Source organism: Diadema setosum, chromosome 21 (assembly GCF_964275005.1).
Source record: "Diadema setosum chromosome 21, eeDiaSeto1, whole genome shotgun sequence".
Classification (NCBI taxonomy): Eukaryota; Metazoa; Echinodermata; class Echinoidea; order Diadematoida; family Diadematidae; genus Diadema; species Diadema setosum.
The window spans coordinates 12430569-12453675 of NC_092705.1; the positions used below are offsets into that span (position 1 = coordinate 12430569).

General features: G+C 38.9%; 1 protein-coding gene across 1 annotated transcript; it reads right to left on the reverse strand.

The window, feature by feature from the left end:
* Positions 1–1992: 1992 nt before the first annotated feature.
* On the reverse strand, positions 1993–21566 carry LOC140244937 (FAST kinase domain-containing protein 1, mitochondrial-like). Its single transcript, XM_072324545.1, has 8 exons — positions 21478–21566; positions 16361–18885; positions 9678–9785; positions 6530–6643; positions 5507–5663; positions 4067–4181; positions 2339–2541; positions 1993–2113 (listed from the first exon to the last, which is right to left on the reverse strand). The coding sequence occupies exons 2-8, from the start codon at positions 18753–18755 to the stop codon at positions 1993–1995; spliced, it is 3213 nt and encodes a 1070-aa protein (XP_072180646.1). The 5' UTR covers positions 18756–18885; positions 21478–21566.
* Positions 21567–23107: the final 1541 nt, after the last annotated feature.

Genomic DNA, 23107 nt, shown 5'->3' on the forward strand with positions numbered 1-23107 from the left:
GGTATAGTGTAATCACAGGGCCTGTGTGTGTTGACCATGACAGATTTAGGTAAATTGAAGGTAAGCTCATAGCCTTCACATGAAGTAATTTTTGTCCAGAAAATGCACTACATAAAATAGATACTATTAGATTTAGGGATATTGAAGGTAAGCTTACTGAAGTAATTTTTTTTTTGTCCAGAAAATGCACTACATAAAATAGATACCATTTGCTCAGAAATATCAAAATATTATTGCACCAAATAATCAGACTGTTACATGTAGGTCGCCTGCTAACATGAAAGCAAATGTCTGGGACATCCATGAAAATTACCAAAAGTGATACAGTTGTCATTTTCATATTGCAAGACAAACAATAACAACAACAACATAAGGCAAAAACAAAAACAGAGAAGGTACTTTGGCAAAGCTTTTGTTTTGTTTTAACTACTATAGAACAATCAAGGCATACAGCAATGGAAAAGTTGTAATCATGCTTGCATTTGGGAAGTACAATGTACAAACTCTCGTAAGATGGTATTTCAATTTCTTCTTTACAATCCTAAAGCTTTCATAAAAAAATAAACTTCCTGCCAATACCTATAACAATACACTTAAAAGTATTCATTTCAACCACTGGGTGGCTACACCATTGTTCAACAAAGTCTTTGGTGCAATAGAAAATAAAGTAGATCCATGTACTTAAGGTCACAGACATTGTGGTTTTTACTTTCACTGAAGGCCATTAGAATTTGATAAGCCCTCTTTAAGTCCTCACAATCCCATGTGAGGTAGATATATATTTTTTTCATATGAATACCTAGCCAGCAAAGTAGAAAGTGTGAGTGGAGATCCCAAGGGAGGGGTCTTTGCACATTCTTTATAGAGACTTCCTCCTCTCAGCATGCAGCAATTTCATCCATGCACTCGAGGAGCAACCCAAGATCTGATCACAGCTGGTTGAGCCATCATATCACTATAATTTTTACTAGTCACTGTTTAAGTATTCATTAAAGTTAGTCAAAATCATTCTCTGTTTCAGCATTTTGTTGTTAATTAACAATTTGTTCCAATTTGCACAAACCTCTTAATTGCTAAATTTGTAAGTGATTCTCAAATTGGTAACACATTTTATAAGAGAAAAGTTCTTATGTCTCTCTCAAATTTGCAATTCCTTTTTATACTTCTTTCTGGTCGTGTGCAGATTCAATGAATTCCCCCAGTTCTATCTAATTAATTTCTACTACAAGATGAGCAGTGAAACTAAGAGGTGCCAATTTGACGATCGCAAGATGATAATTTCTGTAACAAAATTCCCCTGGGCTCACTGGGTTTTACAAGAACAGATTCAATACTGGGTTTTACAAGAAAAGATTCAATCCTCTGCATGCATTTATGGAAGGACAGCTACTGAAAAGGCCAAGCCATCCAAGGTCAGACCCGAAAGCCTTGACAAGGCTTTTTTAGACCAGTCATTTTGTCTACTGCTGCATTCGTAGCTTGATATCACACACACTCACAAGAACAGGAAAATTCTTTCTTCTGCTTGTTGGACATATTGAATCCGAAAAATATTGCTCATAAGGGTCAGAATACCACAAAAAGTTGATAGAAGATTGCTGACTTATCATGGAGGGCACCTTTGAGACTCACATGTACAGTAGTAAATAAATTTAATATGTGCATGCATGCAGGTGGGATCTCACATATCAACATACTTTTTTATACTAGGTGTATATGTAGTCTCTGATCAAGACTTACAATACACATAATCATGCAGAAGTCCCCCTTGCATAATACAAAGAATCAGCTGCAGTCTATTCCAGTCATCAACGGTGATAACACTCAAACTAGCCCAGAAAGGTCTGTCTTAAGTAATCCTCTCCTCCACAGAAATATATCTATCTCTTATTGTCCTCTTCTCTTTCTGAACTACATGTACTTTACCAGTATTTCATTTCCCATTAGCGTAAGTCAGTCCTGACTATAGGATCTAAGATTCAACAATGATCTTCAATCTCTGGGACAGGTCACTTCCCTAAATGATGACTTCACAGCTTTGGATGCCTTGGCAACGATGTTTGAAAAGGCGGGGGTGACGTTGATGGTGATGATGATGGCAATGCTGTTGCTCCTGATGGTGATGATGATGATAATGATGACGATGACATCGATGATGATAGTGATGATGGTGGTGATTGTGATGATGACAATGATGGTGATGATGATGATGATGACAATGATGATGATAATGATGATGATGATGATGATGATGACATCGATGATGATAGTGATGATGGCAATGATGGTGGTAATGGTGGTGATGATGATGATGATGATGATGATGATGATTCTCTACTTGTCATCTTCCATTTCCCCCCAATCTTCAAGCATCCTGTCGACCATGTCCTCATTTCTCCTTGGCTTCCTTCTTGCTGCCTTGGCATCCTCCTCTGTCTCTGCCACAAGGAGGGGCAGGTTGCCCCCCACCAGGTCCGAGAGGTACAGTCGCTTCGCCTGGAAGGTCGACAGGAGGTCGCGACTCCAATCCGTGTAGGGAATCTGTGGTGATTGAATGATGGTGGCATGAATATATAAACTGAACAAGTGAAATCATCCTGAAAAGTATAAAATGATAATCCCTCAAAAATTCTTCTGTGTGCATGCTGGTATACAGTCGAACAGCTCCTGACTTCTTGATAGCGTGTTTAAGAACAGCGCGTTTTATATACTAGGAATATTAGATATTTTTGTTAGAGCAAAAGTTCACTTTTCTCAAAATGGACAGGAAAGATCACAATGCAAATTATTCGTTTTGTAAGAAAATTCAAAACAAGAATATCACACAGGTACGATTGAAGATTGTCCACCCATGTATGCATGTGTGTATTTGTGTTCACATGTAAACACTCATGGAAAAAAATATGGGCATGTCCTTGCCAAGCCTTTTGATCAGCAGTCAACAATACCTTCAAATCTGTCCTAGACGTAAAGTTAGAAAGCCCACTCAGGTGGAGCAATGAGTGTAAGTGTAACAGGAAGACCATGGTGACACAGTAGGGATTAAGGGGATTAGGTAATCTGTATTCACTGACAATTAGATCCCAGACATCTTCGCCAATCGGTAAAAAAGCACTCCAGTGGGTGGCCAACCGACAAATAGAGCACTTTAAAGGGACTGTACAGTACTGGTTGAGGTGGGGATTCATGTTTTGAACATTCCTAAGTGAGATAATGAAAAACCTCTCATGAAATATGAAAGAGCATGTAATTTTAAGAAGGATTCAATGTTTATTTGATGAAAATTGGTTTTCAAATGGCTGAGATATCTAAAAAAGTGCTAATAATAAAAGGCGACATGCCACAACTTTATTAGGATCTCTTTGTTTCACCTTGTTTTTGGATATCTCAGCCATTTCAAAACCGATTTTTCATCGAATAAACTTTTGACACCCCTAAGAACTGCATGCTCTTTGACATCTCATAGAGTGGTTTCTCAATATCTCACAAAACGTTAAAAGCTAAATCCTAACCTCGACCAGAACTGTACACACCCTTTAAGGGTTAATCCAGTGACCGATACCAAACATTCCTACTCTTGTACATTTGGGGGAAAAAAAAATCTCTGAAGTCTATGCAAACTTAGTGTCTTGGAAAAGCTTCACAGATAGATTAAAAAGACTGATTTGCCTACATATTATACCCTCCTATTCAGAATTAGCACAAAACAATGGCCTACGTTGCCCCGTCCCCCATATTCTGGTAGCTGTCTGTGTGATTGGTACTGTGTAATATGTCTAAAACTGGTCACTGTGTATTAAAGACTATTCCTTGGTGGTACTTTCATATTTATGTATTGCTGCCATATTAATTTTGGTACTTTACATTTAGTTTATATATACAGGAACATCAAAGCCTAAACCATCCTTGCAACAATGCACTAAGATGGAATGACTTCAACAGACTTGCGAATTTTCACTCCCTGCATACAAACAAGCACAAACACACACAAACAAGGGAGAAGGCCTTTTTCAGGGTTAAACACAAATATTTCTCCTCAAATATGTAGCCTTGTGCACACACTCACCGTGGTGTACTCGTAGCCCAGCATCTCTAGATGGCGCCGTTTCATTTCCACCCAGCTGCTGACGCGGGTGATATTGGAACACAAGTCAGTCGGACGGATGATATCTATGGCAACTCTTGAAGAGTTAAGGCAATGAAAGAAATAAAACCATATGACATACATGCACTTACATCTTAAGTGTCACAGCTTAGTCTGCAAATAAAATACTTTCATTTGCATTTTTTTTTTCAAAAAGTTTTAGTCTACAGTGCAAATGAAAGCTGTGGAACTCCCAGCAACTACAGCAAATAAGGGACACCTCAATGGCGATAAACAAGTACATTGCCTATTAAAACAAGTCATTCACTGGCTTATTAAAAAATATGACCCAGTGAAATACCCTTTTAAATTGTTTGAAGTACATCCACTTCCCTGTTACATCTTGTAAATAAAAGAGACATGATTACGACCCTTTCAGTTCTGTGCAAAAGATTTCTACAAATTTTGGTATCAACTTGAGATCGGCTGACCAGAGGGGATCACAGGTTTACATGTATGACTGTGTTCCTTCCTTTCATTGCACCCTTCTCTGCGGCGGATTTAAAGCAGAACTCTTAGATATTGTTAACCCCCCTCCCCAAAAACAACAAAAAAAGCAAACAACAACAACAAAGCAGTGCCTTGTGGTGAAAAAAAAAGCTCTGACAAGCAAATTGCTTTATCACATCCCTGATAAAAATGTGATCATATTTGATGAATATTATATTTCCTTGGTGCCAACTACTGCATATGACAAAACATACCAATGCACATTCAGAAGAAAAAAAACTGAAGCAAAAAATCACTCTTAATTCAAAGGGGATGGCTAGTAACTGATCAGTGGGAATCAGTGAGACCATTCTGAAGCAAATCATTTTCACACAATAGATATATAATGTACTCTTAAATGAATCCCACAAGGATTGGAACAATCATCCCCCAGCACTCCCACTGATTCCCACTGATCAGTTACTAGCCACCCCCTTTATAATGGGAAAATTGTACATTTATGATACAAAGCAGCTGAATTCTATTCACAATCCCCCAAAATATATCTAATATAAAAAAGGCTCTCATTCTTTGATGACATAGAAACATACTAAATATTGTAAAATATAATATCTGGCTTCTCTGCTATCTGGATAATAACTATAATAGTGCACTCCCGTTATAACGAACATGGTTATAACAAAATTTCCGATACGAATGAAGTAAAATTCAGGGCCCAAAATTATCATCTAGACATCTTTATACACTTTATTCATTTGGATATATCGGAAAAAAAAAAAAAATTAGTGGTCCTGAGGACTTCATCATAACAGGAGTCTTCTGTATTCATATTGCAAAGTAATACCTTGACTTGCATTATCCAAACTGCTTGGCACCATTCTTATCCCAACACACCAAGTATATTGTATATACCTATGAACACCAGGCAGACTGCCCGTGTCTGGTGTGACCATCTTCGAAGAGTGCTGGACAGCTCCAACCTCATCCTGCCTCGACACTCGACTTCCGAGTGAGCTGTGATTTATGTACTCGACAGGGTTGCCACTGCTGTCCAGGAGGCATTCAAAATCTGCCATCGGGTTTCAGTAGGAAAAGACCAAAATAGCTTGTTACTACGAGTCTGCTAATAGTGTTGGGGGCAAACTTGAAAAGTTGATACATACATATACAAGTGTACTGTAAAAGCTGTTATATTTGCGTACAGATACTTTCAAGAATGAGGTCACAGACATTTTCGTGAGATGTTGTTTTTCCTGATCTGACAGTGATGCTGTAGTTCACTCTGCCACTCAACTGTGCCATGCAATATTTTTGTGTGTTCTTGATTTTGCAGCTCAACAGTAATTCAAAAAATTATGAAAACTAAACCCTTTTGAAAATAACACTTACAGCTTTTACAGTAACAGATTCTCACATGAACAAATCATGTCACTACTTTAGGATATATGACAGAAACAGTTTTGATGGCAATTGCAAAAACCTGTTTTGAAAGCAAAAATGCAAAATCAAATAGATTTCTGTAATGAATGTAAATGTCCTGTGATGACAATGGAATGACCTTCATTTGATTGTATTTTGAATTTTGCTCCAGCTATTAAGATTTACAAATATATATACATGTATATATAAAAAGATGCATTGTCATCTACAATAATTAATCCTAAAATAAAGCTACCAGTGATTCACTCTTTCATTCGTTCAGTCATTTTTCCATTTTTGATAGAAACAAAAAATATATTTTTTTTAACAAAAAAAAAAACCCCAATAACAAGTGCATATGCTTGCAAAACTGTTATAAATTTGCTACAGATTATTAAAGATTTGAAACACACATTTCTTTGTTTATTCTTGTGTTGTTCAGATGTACTAATTTGCATCACAGATTTTTATGGTGGAAATCTGACAAAGATTGTAGCTTGAATGGTCAGTACTCACCTATAGTGTACGCATAGGGAGTCACAGCATTCTTACGCAAGAAAGATGGTCCCCCAAGGATGTCCACGAGAACAGACTCTACATCAAGCTTCAGGTAGTGCAGTGGGGATCTCCCTGACACGAATCAAAATGACAGTTATTAATGAAAATGTCAGTCACCATGGGTATTGCAGATTGTTAATTGTTAGTACCGCCCATACAACATCAGCCTACACAGTGTATCTGTCTATTAACATGCAATTTTGGTGAAATATGTCGTGAAAACGTGGGGCTGAAACATTGTTGAAGTAAGTCATGAAAAGATGAATTGAAATATGATGGTAAGTAGCACGCTACACTTTTTGTGATGGCAAAAGGTGATTATGTTGCTGCAGAAGATAGAAACAAGGCAAAATAGTGACAACGCACTAAAAAAAAACACCTCTAACTTGTGGTAACAAGAGAAAATAAATGCATTATCAGTAAGAAAAAGTGCAAAAAAAAAAACATAACAAAACAAAGTGAAAACCCCACAAACAACAGCAGTCATGAAAAGACAATGAGAGGCAAACTGATAACCAATGGGTCTGGGTATAATGAAAGACAGATATTTGCATTATAGATGAAAATCTCATGAAAGCTGCCCATAAAGACAACACACCGTATTGAGCTATAAAAATTACAATAGTACAATGTAGAGTTAATAGACCAAAATGCAAAAATTTAAATGCTTGTTACTTGAAACAAAGGTGTATGAAGTGAAGAGATATTGAATTTGGATCTCTCATTGATGACAACTCGAATAGAGACTATGGCTCACAAGTTTTTGGAATCAAGCCACACTAACTTTCAGCTCTGCATTATGAAACTTAGCAATGCATTCCCCCGACTTAAAGCTCACCTCTTCATTCAAACGTTTGACTTCATTATCTAAGTTTATACAATTCCTTATACCAGATGTTTATTGGCCAAAACAAACTCAATTACTGACTACAAATTACTTACAGTCATCAAAACTTAATCTAAAAGATGTCATGTTCAGTAAAATGGTTATAGTTTAAAGGACAAGTTCACTTTCATTAACATAAGGATTGAGAGAATGTAGCACTATTAGTAGAACACATCATTGAAAGTTAGAGGAAAATCGGACAATCCGTTCAAAAGTTATGAATTTTTGAAGTTTTTGTGCAGTCACCGCTGGATGAGAAGACTACTGCAGTGTATGATGTCACATGTGTACAACAATATAAGGAAAATATAAAGAAAATTTTACAAAATTTCATCTTTTGAAAAAAGTACACATTCCCTTGACTCGTTACTGACATATGTTATGGGTAATATTATTCCCCCTGCCTTTAGAAAGAGGCAAGTCAAGTGCTCTTTTATCATGCGAAAAAAGTGAAAATATGTTGAATTTTTCTTTACATTTTCTTTATACTGTTGTACTCATATGACATCACGAGCCTTAGTAGTCTTCTCATCCAGCGGTTCCAACACAAACATTTTAAAAATTCATAACTTTTGCATCGATTGTCCAATTTTCCTCAAACTTTCACTGATGTGTTCTACTAAATATTGCTGCATTCTCTCAATCCTTATGTTTATGAAGGTGAACTTGTCCTTTAATGCCTGATTTGTAAAACAGTATTTTTCAGGAACAGCAAATGCCATGCCATGCAAGAGTTGAAATAAACAGTAATGAGGTCAGACAGTTCTGATGCTACCAAAGAATTACACTTGTACATTGTATGCCTAGAATTCAGATGTACTGCTGTATACACAACCTACTTCACTATGTGTGTGTTTTTGTCTTGTTTTGATTTCATGAATTTAAGAAGCCGACCGATATCTGCAAAACTGACCATTCAAAAAAATATTGACATGCAATGTTGGTCTTTGGATGGGAAGACGCTGATTTTCTCCTGAAAAGGTATATGCTATTTGATTTTCATTTCCTCCTGGAAGTTCTCGATCACATACAATGTATATCAACCACTCACAAGTTGGTCTTACAAGTTCTGATTTGGGAATTACTATGCTTGTGAAATATATGACATACAGTATATGGTATTAAATCACCAATTTCCTTTTCATCCATTGCTGAAACAGGTGACAGACTCTTCTAATTTTTAGCTAGACCACCTGGCTTGCAGTTATGTCTGCATTATTTTTGCAGCTTTTTTAAAGCAATGTGGTGACACATCACATCCTCAGAAGACCTCTTATGTTGATCTCAAAGTTTGAGAATGGAAGAAGAATGGCCAAGGGAAAGTCAATTTTTTTAGCATAGTTAGTAAAATGCAGCCTTAAAGCAGAATGCACCATGTCTAGATTTCCTACCAGTTCCAGTCAAAAATTCATATTTAGATTTCAAAAATCAAGATTATCTTTCCATCTCTTTTAAGCAATACTTTCATACTTTCTACAGAGTGTAAACAAAGTGGGATGAGTGTTCACAAAAACCTAGGGATTATTAGTTACACATAATACAAATGTAATGCGTGAACACAAGACCAAGAAAAATGGAATCAATTTGAGAAAGAAAAGCAAATAAATGTTGCAAAACTTGTGGCAAGGCACAGTACCTTTGGCGGAGAGTTGCTTTTGTGCTTTTTTTTTTTTAAAGAAAGAACAGAGAAGAGATGAATAAAAAATCATGATGCAAACACACACTGCTATGGTCACAGAAAGCTGAATGAAATTCATTACACCATCATAACACATAAACATGAAATGAAAGGTACAGTCATGCATGCAGACACTGTCAAATGTTTAAAGATCCTAATGCCATTGATAATTTACATATCTTTCAAACTCCAAACCCAACTGGACTAGATACCTAATATTGGGAGGAGGGGGGGGGGGGGTGTGGTGGGGAAGACACAGGGGAGATAGTAACGTTGTTCAAACTGTTTACCAAACAGAAAAAAAAAATGACCATGACAGGTTTAACAAAGCTAGAATAACTCTTGGCAAGATGCGTAACTCTCCCCACACCATTATCAATGTTTGTTTGACATGTGAATACATTCTGATCTGAAGTCAAAAGTTGCACATCATATTTACTTCCATCTCATCCATAGAGCATTTACTACCAATGGTAGAGTGAGTCCAAACAACCAGGCTTTACAAAGTCAGACTAGAGCACTGCCTATCATATAAAACTCACCTGCTTTGTGAGCAACCTGCTGACTGAACCAAGGCACTCGGAGCTCAGGGAAGTCCAGGCACACAATGCGATTCAGATCTTGGAGCTGGCTAGATAAGTTTCTTGACACTATAGTAGAGCAGATAAGCCGAAGAATTGTGCAAAATTTGACTAAAGCATGAAACTTTCACCATTGTTAGTACATGCTATAAGATTAATTTTAAGATCGGGAGGTAAGTCTGAATTGACCTCTGATGACCTCTAGAGGTCAATGACCTCAAAATCTAAGGAAATTGACATTTTGCGTCATTGGTTAATGATAAACACAGTAATGATGTACTAAAACTTAATATTTGTCACAGTGAAATTGTCTTTATGTTCCACGGAGCCCTGACAGGTTTCTACCTTTGACCTCTGATGACCTCCAGAGGTCAATGACCTCAAAATGTCAGAAAATTGATATTTTGCATCATTGGTTAATGATAAAACACAGTAATGATGTACTAAAACTTAATTTTTGTTACTGTGAAATTGCCTTTATATTCCACAGAGCCCTGACAGGTTTCTATCTTTGACCTCAGATGACCTTAAGAGGTCAATGACCTCAAAATGTCAGAAAATTGATATTTTAATGCGTCACTCATAACTGAAACACGATAATTATGTACTAAAAACTAATTTTTGTAAGAGGAATTGCCTCAATGTTCCACTGAGCCTTTCGAGTCAGATTTCTACCTTTGACCTCTGATGACCTCAGATGACCTATGATGAGGCCAATGACCTAAAAATGTCAGAACATTGATATTTGGTGCAATTGGTTGATGACAAACATGATTTAGATGTTATATTCATTTGTATTACAATTGAATTGTTTTCCTGTTCCACAGAGCAAGAGAAATTACTCACGTGTCTCTACCTTTGACCTCTGAGGAAGGTGACAGGTCAATGACCTCAAAATATCAGAATATTGATATTCTATGTATAGTCAATGGTCAACTTTGTAATACCCGATGTACAATCATTTATGCTATAATAGAAGAATCTTGTCATTCCATGGAACATTGGTCATTAGCCTGTGCATTATATCCAACTTTGACCTCTCAGGACAATGAGAGGTCACTGAGGTCACGTGTGTAGGCTTACCTGTATTGATGTTTGGCTTCATTGGTGTAATCGTAAATGCTTAATCATGTACAAATCACGCATTGATGTTTTGATCAAAGTATGTATGCATATTCCACAGAGCATTGGTTTATAGTAACAGGTCTCTGAAATGTGAGAGGTCAATTACTTCAGAAATAAAGCTTAAGTTTCTTGAGTGATGGCAGTGACCTCAAATACAACTGTTATGTTTGGGTTAGTTATGTAGACTAGCAAATATGGCCATTATCTCGACACTCGAGGAAAACAAGGCCCACGAGACTGATATACAGAGTGTTTAATCTATCCAGTGTAAGTCTCATAGATCTTTTCCCCCATTTGTCGGACTCATTATGGGATTGGTTTGCCTAAGTGTCAAGCTCATGGGCAATATTTGCATAGTTTCCAGCTGGTGGGCCTGTATTGGCCAGTGTAAAGCTGGTGGGTTGTTACAGTATGACTGCGATGAATGACTCATGGTCCTGGAGTATACAGTCCACAGCTGCGACATCATGGACCATCTTGAAAACTTCGACATACTGTGAGGCCCAACATGCATTCCACATGAAGCAATCCTGTGTATTGCAACTAGCCATTGCCATCCGAGACCTACCCAGGGAATAGATAAGCATTCATGGCAAACCATGGAGAAAGCGGATTGTGCAAAATATTTTGGAGTTCCAATAGGAGGCTCAGCTGGAATCAAATCGCCACAGCAGCTTAAATAGGTTGTACTTCAACCAAAGACTCTCTCCTGACGAAGATACGAGTATCATAAAGTTCAGGTGTTTTGCTACTCCATGCCGCTCAGGACTGTCCTGGAAAATGCATGCATCATCTGGGATCCATTCACCCAGGTGAAACATCATGAAGTTTGGAATGATCCAGAGAAGATATGCACTCTTTAGCTGCAATGACCATCATATGCAAAACAAGCAGTGTTACAGCCACACTTGAAAAACAAAACAAAGCAAAACAAAACAAAACTACAATGGCAATCCCTGTAAGAAATTACAGCTCAGGCAAATTCAGCGATGATGTTCTGCATCAAGAACCCCACAATATCCACTCCGCAGGAAGTTGTGGCTCTATTGCTGCATTCTTCAAAAAGGGCAAATGACCAAAAATATCAGGCATCATTTGCAAGAACACAAAGTAGGCCTACTCCAAAAAAAGGTGGCGGCTACTCTCCACCACTGTCTCTTGTATCTCTTTGAAACACTTCAGGAGAGAGATACTCAATATTCAGTTCTGTTATTAAAGATACATATGTCTCTCTTTTTGTTTTTGCATTTGTTTGTTGTTTTTTGCTTCATATAGCTCTTTGGATACCTTCTTTAACCAATTAAGAAAAGGCTCCATGGCAGAATATTACAAGATTACACAGTATAATGAAGAAGAAGAAGAAGAAGAAGAAGAAGAAGAAGAAGAAGAAGAAGAAGAAGGAGGAGGAGGAGGAGAATAGGAAACGAGATCTGCTGTCAATGATGCAGAGCCAATACCAATCAGTTCCATGGCAGATCTTAGTTGGCACTGCAAAGGTTTGGATGTCTCTCTCTGTTGACAAAGGATATTCTAAAGCTCCAAGTAAGTCCATGGGGTGGTTTACATTGTCTGGGCATAGAGGGTTGGGTTGGGTATATGAGGATATGATGCTTTGTTATAACAACTAGGTCTGAGATATCTATTTTTATGTTTGTTTTGACCATCCCGCATGGATCTCCAACGAAAAGGAATGATAATGTGTTAGACCCAGCCGCCACCGTGTTTTTTCAATAGATTTTGATATTACAGTGTAGTTGAGAAAAAAGTAACCGCTCATTGTCCTAGATGGAAGTCAAAATTGAACTGTGTGTGGAATACTCTGCATACAATTTTGGACACACACACACACACACACACACACACACACACAAAATGCATTTTTTTAAAATATAATTATTATTTCATAAGCAGCAGGCCATTACAAACCAATGAGACCAGACATCAATATTCTTACATTTTGATGCATATCTTTCAATATCCTCCAGAGGTCAGAGGATCATCGCTAATGTTCATGTGAAATGAGTACACGCCTTTTGAATTGCTCACTTTTATATAGAAATACACAATATGTGCATCATGTCAATCATTAGATATTGTATCAGTTTCATTTTCAGTCTTGGATTATTTTTTCTATGTACAAATAAAATCGTGGCAAAGTAAACAACTTTCACATCAAAATATAAACGAGAATACTGAAAAAGAAATAGATGTAATAACGTGCAAGGCAAATACGGGTATCTTAAGGTATACAGGTGAAGGAAATCACCTATTGATAAACAATTTACTTGACTGGGATAGCGACCACTGAACAATATTGTTTCTTAAAACTCTCTCTTCTTTTCAACAAGTGGAATAAAACACATGCACATACCGGGGCATTAGTTTGGAAGAGGGGTGGGGTGGTGGCAGGGATAGTTGACCCCCACCCCATTAAATTCTGAGATGTGGACTATGTTTTGTTGTTGTTAGTTTTTGTTGTTGTTTTTTGTTTTTTTGCTTTTTAGACAGAAAACTGCCCAAGTTTTTCACTTTAAGTGTGCATCGGATTGTTAAAATTTAATTCTGAAATGCAAAATCTCCCTTCTGTGAGAGGGGATATCTCCTTTCGATAGACTCCTTCCCCCTGCTTGGTTCCTTCCACAGATATAACATACTTTGGGGAATGATAATTTCCCTTATTCTATGAAAAATGTTTTTAAGAGATATTTTTATTTGAATTCCAAAGATGAAAAGGCTTTTCTATATATGCACGATTGTTCATTTTGGAGGGCAAGAGGCATTTGCCCCGCCTCCCGAGAAAATATGGGAGGGGGAATGGTGGGGACATAAAACTTTGCCTCCAAGTATTTCCTGAGATTGAGATTTTTTTCTTCACTTTTTTGACAGAAAATGAATTGTCACTGAACATTTTAGCTATAGTATGCACCAGATTAAAAGGCAGAATCTCCTTTGCATACCCCCTCTCCCACACTATCTTTCGTTATGTCCCCTTCCATATACGCTAAGTGCTTTTGTCCCATTTTTGTTCTATATCATCACAAAGTATGTACTAGATCTTTAATTTCAGTTCCGACATATTAAAGAAAATCCCTCTTGTTGGAGGGGGTAGTGTATCTTTCAATTAACAATCCCTCCTCGGTTTCTACCCTTAGATTTGGTACACTCCTTTTACTGATAATTTCCCAAATATTCCATCATAAATGTGTATACTAGATTTTTTTTTTTTACATTCCTATTCTTACTGCAAAGGCTCCCTCGCATGGGAAGGATTGGGGGACAGCCCCTTTCATACCCTCCTCTCGCTGTATCAACCTCTCCTCCATGCATTGATTATGGCTACACATTGGGTATGGACTTTTTTTTTCAAAATGGTAGTTCAACCAAGAGTGGCACGAGATCATTGAATTGCAAACAAAAGAATGCAAAAGCTCCATAATGTGGGAGGGGGATACCTCCACCCACATCCTTCTGTGGATTGGTCTTCCTCCATAGATGGCTGACTTACTACACCTTTTTGATACAAATTTCGAGGTAGTCCTTCAAAAGCGCCTGTGTGCCAGGTCGTTGAATCTCATTTCTCAAAATACAAGATCTCTGTCGAATGGGAGTGGAATACCCTACCCTCGCCAACGCTGCGCTTGCTGGGTTCCCATCCATATAGACTTGGTACACCTTGGTGATCCATAATTTTCCAAATATTCCCCAAAACGTATGCATCAGATTCTTAAAAAAAAAAAAAAAAAAAAAAAAACTTCGTCTTTGGGAGGAGGGTAGGTGAGATGCGCCCACACCCCATCAACTTCCGTATACTAGTAAGTGATGACGCACACATTAAACAAGAGCTACACTGAATCACTGATTTCAGGTCTAAACCTGCAAAAATCCAATCCCCCACCCACATCCTCCCCCTCCCCCTCCGCTTCATTCCTTTGCACCATGCATGAACTTATGCTTTTACATATTTTCCAAGTTCCCCCCCCCCCCCCACGTGAAAACAGATCGACACCCCTTGCTCTGTGCACATACCCGACTTAGATAATTACCAGAAAAGTTCTGCGGAATGAGTAGCCACTTTTTTGGTAACAGAAATGCATGGTTTGTAAGCCCTACATTATAAACAATTATTAACTATTAACTATCGCAATATCAATATTAACATCCTCACATTTCATTCGAGGTATTTGACCTTGTGTGATTTTCATAGGTGAACGGTAATGGCTCGTTAATAAACAGGGCCTACGAGTGCTCTCTAAAACATCATCATGTTTACCATTGATGATGCCAAACTATTCTGATACTTTGAGGTCATTGACCTCTCGAGATCATCAGAGGTCAAAGGCAGAAACTCGTCTGTGTGCCTTGGAATATGAAGACGATGTCATTGTACACAGATATGCTTGTTTTGTACATCCTTACCATGTTTGACCTTTCACCAATGATGTCATACTTCAATATTCTGATATTCTGATGCATTGACCTCTCAAGGTCATCAGAGGTCAAAGGTAGAAACTTGTCTGCTCTTTAGAATATGAAGACAATTTCCTTGTAAGACAGATATGCTTGTTTTGTACATCTTAACAATGGTTACCATTAACCGATGACATCACAGATCAATATGATATTTTGAGGTCATTGACCTCCAAAGGTCATCAGAGGTCAAAGGTTAAAACCTGTCAATGCTCTGTGGAATCAGAAAATGGTTTCCCTGAAGTATAGATGCATGTTTAGCGAATCATAACCACATATATCATTCACAAATGTCTAAAAACATCGATATTTTGATATTTAAAGTTCATTGACCTCTGGAGGTCATCAGAGGTCAAAGGTAAAAACCTGTCAGTGCTCTGTTGAATCTGGAAATGATTTCTCTGTGGTATAAATGCATGTTTAGTGCAACATAACCACATATATCATTTGCAAATGTCTAAAAACATCGATTTTCTGATATCTAAAGTACATTGACCTCTGGAGGTCATCAGAGGTCAAATCAGACTTACCTCCCGATCTTAAAATAAATCTTATAGTATGTACTAACACTGGTGAAAGTTTCATGCTTTAGTCAAATTTTGCACAATTCACGTGATTTTGAGGGCTTATCTGCTCTACTACTAGCAGAGTAAAAAAAAAAAAAAAGAAGAAGAAGAAGAAGTCAACAACAACAACAACAACAAACAGAATGAGATCACAAAGCTCATCTACATATAAGTTGCAGTACCGGTAACATAATTACCAAAGGCAATTTCAAACATGACTTTCTTTCATCCTGCATGCAGAGAAATTGCAAAACCTTGAAATGCATCATTTTTCCTTATGGACAGAAGTGCCTACTCTTTCACATCTTCAAATATCAGCACTATCAGAAGTCTTTGCTGAGATGTCACGCATGTAAGAGTAAAAAAGTTAGATAAAGATTCCAATTTCTGTCTCTTTGAAGGTACCTATATGGAAAGTGCTGAAAATGAGACAGATTATAAAGCACATTTTGTGATGAAACATTATTTCTTGGTGTTTCTACATACCATATGTTTTCTCCATTGTCCGCAAGAAGTCTATGCTGAAAATGGTGCTGAGGAGCTGCATGGGAAAGTACTGGAGGGCAGCAAAGCGGAGGGCAATGCCAATCAGTCTCGAGGGCCCCAAGTCTGCCATGTAGGGCAACACTCTGGAGTCACACAATTCCTCCAGGAACTTCTCCTCACCAGATGGCTGGAAATTCCCAATGACGAAGACCTCGAGGATGTCACTGACGTGGAAAGGCGACAAGTCGGCCATGGCAGACCAGACGGTTGACTCGATTGCTGTGAGGAAGGGTTTGTTGTAGATGCGGTGCTGGATGAGGAGTTTGGCAAAGGCTACTGCCGTGGGTGCATCTCGTATCCTGGAGGGATCGAGTTCTGGAAGAGAGTGAGGCATTTCTTCATCATTCCTTGGGCATGAATCATCGGCGCTAAGTGACAAGTATGCAGATTCAGTCGCAAAGACTGATCTCCTCACATAGTTCAGCAGCACCTGCAGACCAACGGGATCATCAGGAGACTTTGGGGACAAGTTGTTTGAGAAACCAGTCAGCACGAAGAAGACCCTCCGCAAATCATTGCCGGTCAATTTTGGCATCATCACCAACACCTGTTCCCAGACCCTTGGATCAATGTCTTTGGCACTGATGCCCATGTTGCTCAAGGCATCCAGGGCAAAGACAAGAACATTTGGTGTGATGGCATCCCTGAGTTTTCTGTGCAGTTTCTCAATGAAGATATTCTTGAGCTCAACATTGGTTGTTTTAGACGACATCAGGAAATGAGAAACATTCTTTATGGCGACAAGATCTGTAATGCTGCCTATATTCTCGAGAACATGAGCTTCAATAACTGTAGGCAAGTGTCCAGACCTGATCTTCATACGGCCGACTGCATTGCAGAGTCGTCCGAGCCTCTCATTGGATAAATATGGCACTATTTGGATGGCTTTCTTGATGATCTGCGGCTTCAGGTCAGGCGGGGGGTCGTGGCTGAGGACTTCGATGAGAGCGAGCAGCTGATGTGGTGCTTCAGCAACTTGGAAATGTTTTTCCACTTGCTCCTCAAGGAGACCCCTCAAGTGATAATCCTGGAGGTACACCCTGCGCAGGCTGCCGTAGATGATGGCAAGTTCAATTGGGGAAATGGCTGGGATCTGTGGAAGAAGTAACTGACCACTCTTCTGCAAGATACTTTCCTTGCACACTCTATCTCTCAGAAGCAGAGAACCTTGGATGATGCGTCGAAGATCATTAAACCCAAAGGATGCCCCTTCAACAAAGAGTGTGTGAAACGTCTCTGTGAGCCTCCTTTCCATGTCCTTGGAAGACAAATTGGCCAGTGTATAGAACATATGAGAAAAATCACTTGGACTTGCAAAGTCGTCGAGAAGTTCCGCAAATCGGTGCATCATCCGTCCGGCAAAGGGACTCTGATGTTTGCCCAAGAGGAACACGGCCTTTGAGAGTGGGGCGAGTTTGCTGGTGTTCAATTCTGGAATGCCATGATACAACTTCTGGGTGATGGTAGCAACAAGTGGCTCTGTGGCATCCACACTGCAGTGCAAGAGCCCCAGCAACAATCTGCACATAGCTCCGGAATCAGGCTCATCGTCTGCATGGCCAAGGAGATCCTTGGTGTGGGCGATCACATTTCTTATTATAGCACTACCTTCCTCACAGTTTATGCTGTAAACATCGAGTATGTCCTTGACTGATTGGGCGCAGCGTATGAACATTGCAGCATCGTTCAAGTCAAACGTCCGAACTCGTCTTGCACAGGATGCATAGAGAGCAGAAATGGCTTCTGAAGTCACACCAGGTGCACCAAATTTGAGGACCAGGTACAGAGTGTTGAGTGCCTCTGCATTTGTCATCGAATGCGCATGTAGGCAGATTTTCTCACAAAGCTGTGGCAGCAATTCGTGGTGCTGAAGGGTCTCCAGGTACTTCAGCCACAAATCAACATCTGATCTAAAATGCCAAATGCACTCCCAGAGTCGGTTTATGGAAGTGGCGACATCTTGTGGTGTGAACTCCTCCAGATGTCTGCCTATCAAAGAGAGTATGTGCTCAACTTCCAAACTGTCGCCAAATTCGACGCAGCTGGGTGACGACTCAAAATCACTGTTGAGGAATATGTTTGAAGTATGGGCTGCACTCTGACACTGGTCCCGTGTCTTTGTCTTCTGGGCCATCTTATCCACTTTAGAGACAAGCAATGTCGACGACAGCACCTGCACCCCAGCAATATTGGGCAAGTTTCTGCACGAGCTTGCTGTGAAGAAGAGTGCTTGCTGTATCTGATCATGCAGCATGATGTTTGGTCTCAGAGTCATTGCAGAAATAAACCTCTGCAATTTCTTAGAGCATCGGGCACAGATGTGCAAAAGAGACATTGTCCTTTCTCACCGTCCTTGACCGGTCAAATTGACAGAGCAGCGACACAATTTTCCCAAGCGGAGATATGCCATCATTGTGAAGATCTTGCCCATTCCATCAGGAGCATTCTCAAGGGTCCACAAGGCACTGAATGAAAGAACAGGAAAGGTAGCCTACTTTATCACAATGCATTAATTACCGTATTTCCCATAATTGTTTTTGAAACTATATCAAAAGCATATATCTTGGCAAAAGCTTTCATCTAAAATTTGTTCTGACATGTAAAGGGCAAACTGTTCTATATGAAAACGTGGATGCAATTTCGAATTATGGAATTTAGCAAGTCTTCAATAAAACTGCAATACACAATCTCTGGACACAATGTACACAGCAAAGGGTTAGTAAAAGTGTTAGTAACCACTGCCGAACCAACATAGAATATTCCAAGGAGCTGCTCTACCCATTCTCAGAACAATGCAGCCTCCTGCTGGATCTGTCACCATGTAGGAGGATCCACGCCACACTGTTTTTACTTGCACTTGAGCACTAATACTCACAAAGTCACATTTTATTGTACAATGCATGAGACTGTTGTACACATTCATAAATAGCACCCCCTCATGACACACAGCCCGAGTTCATCCCAGTATGACAGCAAGCTTTGTACGATTAAAAGAGCTGCAACAAGGGATTACTGCATCAAGGTTTAAAGGAATGAAAGTAGGCCAAGTAATGAGCCTTGAATTATGCCACATGTAATTCTTTTCTGGTCAAATAATCAGCATTTGAATCTATTTTGTACACGAGTGTAGTAATGCATGTAAATTTATGCTGGGCAGGATTTGTTGAATATTTTTTTATAACCGCTTGGAATGTTTTCATGAAAACCACAATTTTTAGGGGAAGTTTATGAAGCAAAATTGTACAATTATGGTATGTTCAATCAAATGCTTTAGAGTTTGACAAGTCAATATGGTCTAGGCCTAAACTCTATATAGTACTGAGATATCTAAGCACAGAATTCAGAAATTACACTTATGCAATGAAAAGTCAACAAAAAATCAATGTTCTTCTTAGCTTTGTCAAGTCTTAGTTTTACTATCAAATAGGGATTAAAACAAGTTACAACCTTACATTATCAAGTAAATTTTACTGTTGGGGTCAAGTTCTGCATGCCTACACAAGATCATGGAAGATACAATGTAACGTTACTGCAGACTTTCTAAATTTTCCTTGTTAAATGTTGGTCCAAAATCGTGAAAATGAGAAAAGATGCTGAAGACAGTGAATGTGATTTTAGGTAATTTTAAGTCTCAATTCTTCACTGCACTAGGACTTCAGTTTGAACTTGTCTTCCACACTGACTAAGTTCTGCTTATCATTTCATCTCTTCAAACATCATGAATAGGAGTCTGTGACAGGAGGGTGTCGCTCAATAAAGTTAATTGCTGGATGAGCAGCTGATGATGAGGATGATGGTAAATTACGCATATGTAAACCGACAGACAGCAATTTTAATTCTTTAGTAGGGTAACATCCCCAGTATTCGGTCACTTAAGCTTTTTTGCAATATTTTTCAAACTAAAATAATACATACATACATCATATCTACAGCAATGTATGTGAAATATATCAAATTTCTTTAATCTCAACTTTCATTTCGTTAAATATCTCACAGAATTGCACAAAATCGCGAAATATTTCACCTTGAAAATTCCCCAGTATACGGTCATCGGCTCCAGTATTCGGTCACGCGATGTGCGCGTTCAAAGTCAATGCGTGTTCAAGGCAGCTGAAAAACGCGCACGCGCGCTACCTTGTAGGGGCAACATTGCATCGGGGAAGTTGCGGCGACCGTTGGTGACCGAATACTGGGGCCTCGGCACTTGCATTCAACCCTTGTACATTGGGACACTGTATCGGCACGTACGGACATTTTGTTTTTCTTTTGCGTTTTTGAGGATACCATTACACTCCAAGCTTGCGATAAGCGAAAAATCCCGCGAGAGAACGGCGTATTTCTCGATTTTTAGCGCTTTTTCGGCGACCCATACTCTTAAAACTGGGCCTTCTCCGCGCGCGCTTTTGGAAAGTAGCGCCGATTCTGCACTTTTGACGGTAAAATTTGGGATTTTGGATGGATTTTTGGAGGGGGCTAAGGGAGTTTCCTGTTGTGAATGAGTGTGTAAGTATGTGAATTAGTGTGATTTGCGTGTGTTGTGACAGTTGAACTTACTGGCTGGTGACTAGTGATAAGTGACCGAATACCGGTGCCTGACCGAATACTGGTGCCCTTACCCTACTAACAAGTTAGGGGCTGGATCAATTAAATTAAAGGCATTAAATTTAGTTTATTTTATTTTTATTAAATTATTTTTGGTCTAGACTTTAGTGCAGTACCTTTTCACTTGCTCAACAAAGCTGATTTAAACGACTGCAAACGTATGAAAGCTTATGTAGTAGAACCTAACGTTTGTAATTTTTGTCTCAAGTTTAATACTTCTCCCGTTCACAGCACAGATATAAACGCAGCAGTCAGCACAGCTCAGCTCACAGATGAGATGGCCGAGAAAGTCCGCGCTCGACACAGAAACCAGCAGATGGGACTAACAACACCTCGCTCGACACGGGAGACCTTTAATTATTCGGAATTCCGGAGATTTGCCATTAAAAGCGATATCGATGATCTTTGCCAACACGTTATCTTTTCAGATTAATCAGTACGGATATACCAATTACCATTTCTCTCAGAATCTAGCTCAATGGATCAACTGCAGATAGCTCCTTGTTGATTCGATGGCCCCGTTTTTGCCTTGTTTCGTCCATGCTGCGCCTTTCCCTTGCCTCACACTACAAACTAGTCTTTAGCGTTCGCATCGCGTCGCAGAAGCTCGTCGCAGGAGCTCGTCTCCCCGGTACATGCAAGCCTCGGATTCAATTGCGATCCGACTCGCGATGCGACTCGCGATCTGGTGATGGCCTGGACCGAATTTCCCCCACGGAATAGATTTCTGTGGTTTCCTCAAAGCTTCGTAAACATACTGCGCTGTCGTTGTTGGTTTGTTTGTTTTGATTACTGATATGTTTATGTGTGCGCGCGTGCGTGTGTGTTGAACATAGAATGAATCCATTTTGAGTTTATCAAAAATTTTGTTGTGAATGCGATGTTTTTCTATTACACATCGGGGCAGTTCTAGGAATTCTGTAAAAGGGAGGGCGCCTTTACGAAATTACAGGGGGTGGGGGCGTGCGCTCCCCCTTTTTTTCTTTTTATTTCTTTTGTTTTAACAAAAATAAAGAGGGGGCACCCATCCAGTCTGCCCTGGATCTGCCACTGCACATGTACACCATAGAATATGCAATCAATACAACATTGTGTTCATTTTATTTATTGCATTTTTTTTTTTTACTGAATTATTTGAAGGAACTTTAAGAATATACAAGCAAAGATTTTGCTTTTTAATTAAGAAAAATATTTCATTCTCATTAATGTTTGAGTGCTGGATTGCAGATTTGTATAATTATAGCTGAAATCATGCTGGAATTAGACATGAACAGAAAATGAACAATGAGTGTGATAGACAAAGTCTGAAAATTATGACAGTAGGCCTAAGCCACGTGTCGTTGAAAAGTTTGTATTGATCTTCTGTGGGGCCCTATCGTTACATGCAAGGGTCAGTGCTGAATTTCAAAATGACTCCTATACTTCAAAGCAAGAATAATATGATCAGCTTTTCATTTCTATTATTCTAACAGTGGATGTAGGGCATCAAAGTTGAATGGTGATGTATTTTAAATCAACTGAAATCCAATACCCCTATCCCCCCCCCCAAAAAAAAAAAAAAAAAAAAAAGTTTTCTTCTTCTCAGGTTGTGAGACTGCATGGTATTCCACATTGGAAGAGTTCTTGTCATAGAAAAATAAGCCAAAATGTTACCAATTTAGGTGCTTATCCCCCTCTGTTTTGAAAGGATTTTTTTTTCTTGCTCAAGGATACTCTAAATATAGCAACAAACCAGAATATCACAATCACATCTCACAACGCTAATCAATTATCTCTCAACAAAGTCAATGATGTTTTGTGGTTTGTTGTTGTACTGTTACTCACATCTACTATGACTTTTTCTCTGGAGGCTAATATGGTTCTCGCTATCATTGATAAATTATAACTCAATACATCTTTTTTCAAGAACTGAACTTTCACTCCACACAATATTGCAACAAAAATAAGAGAACTGCGAGGTACACTTATTTATACAGCATCGCTTTTAATTGCACATACCTTAAAGAAACTCTGCGACAAAAACTTTCCACATTACATGTTGTATATAGTTCCATAACCTGCACCCTATACAGTAAGTAAATCATG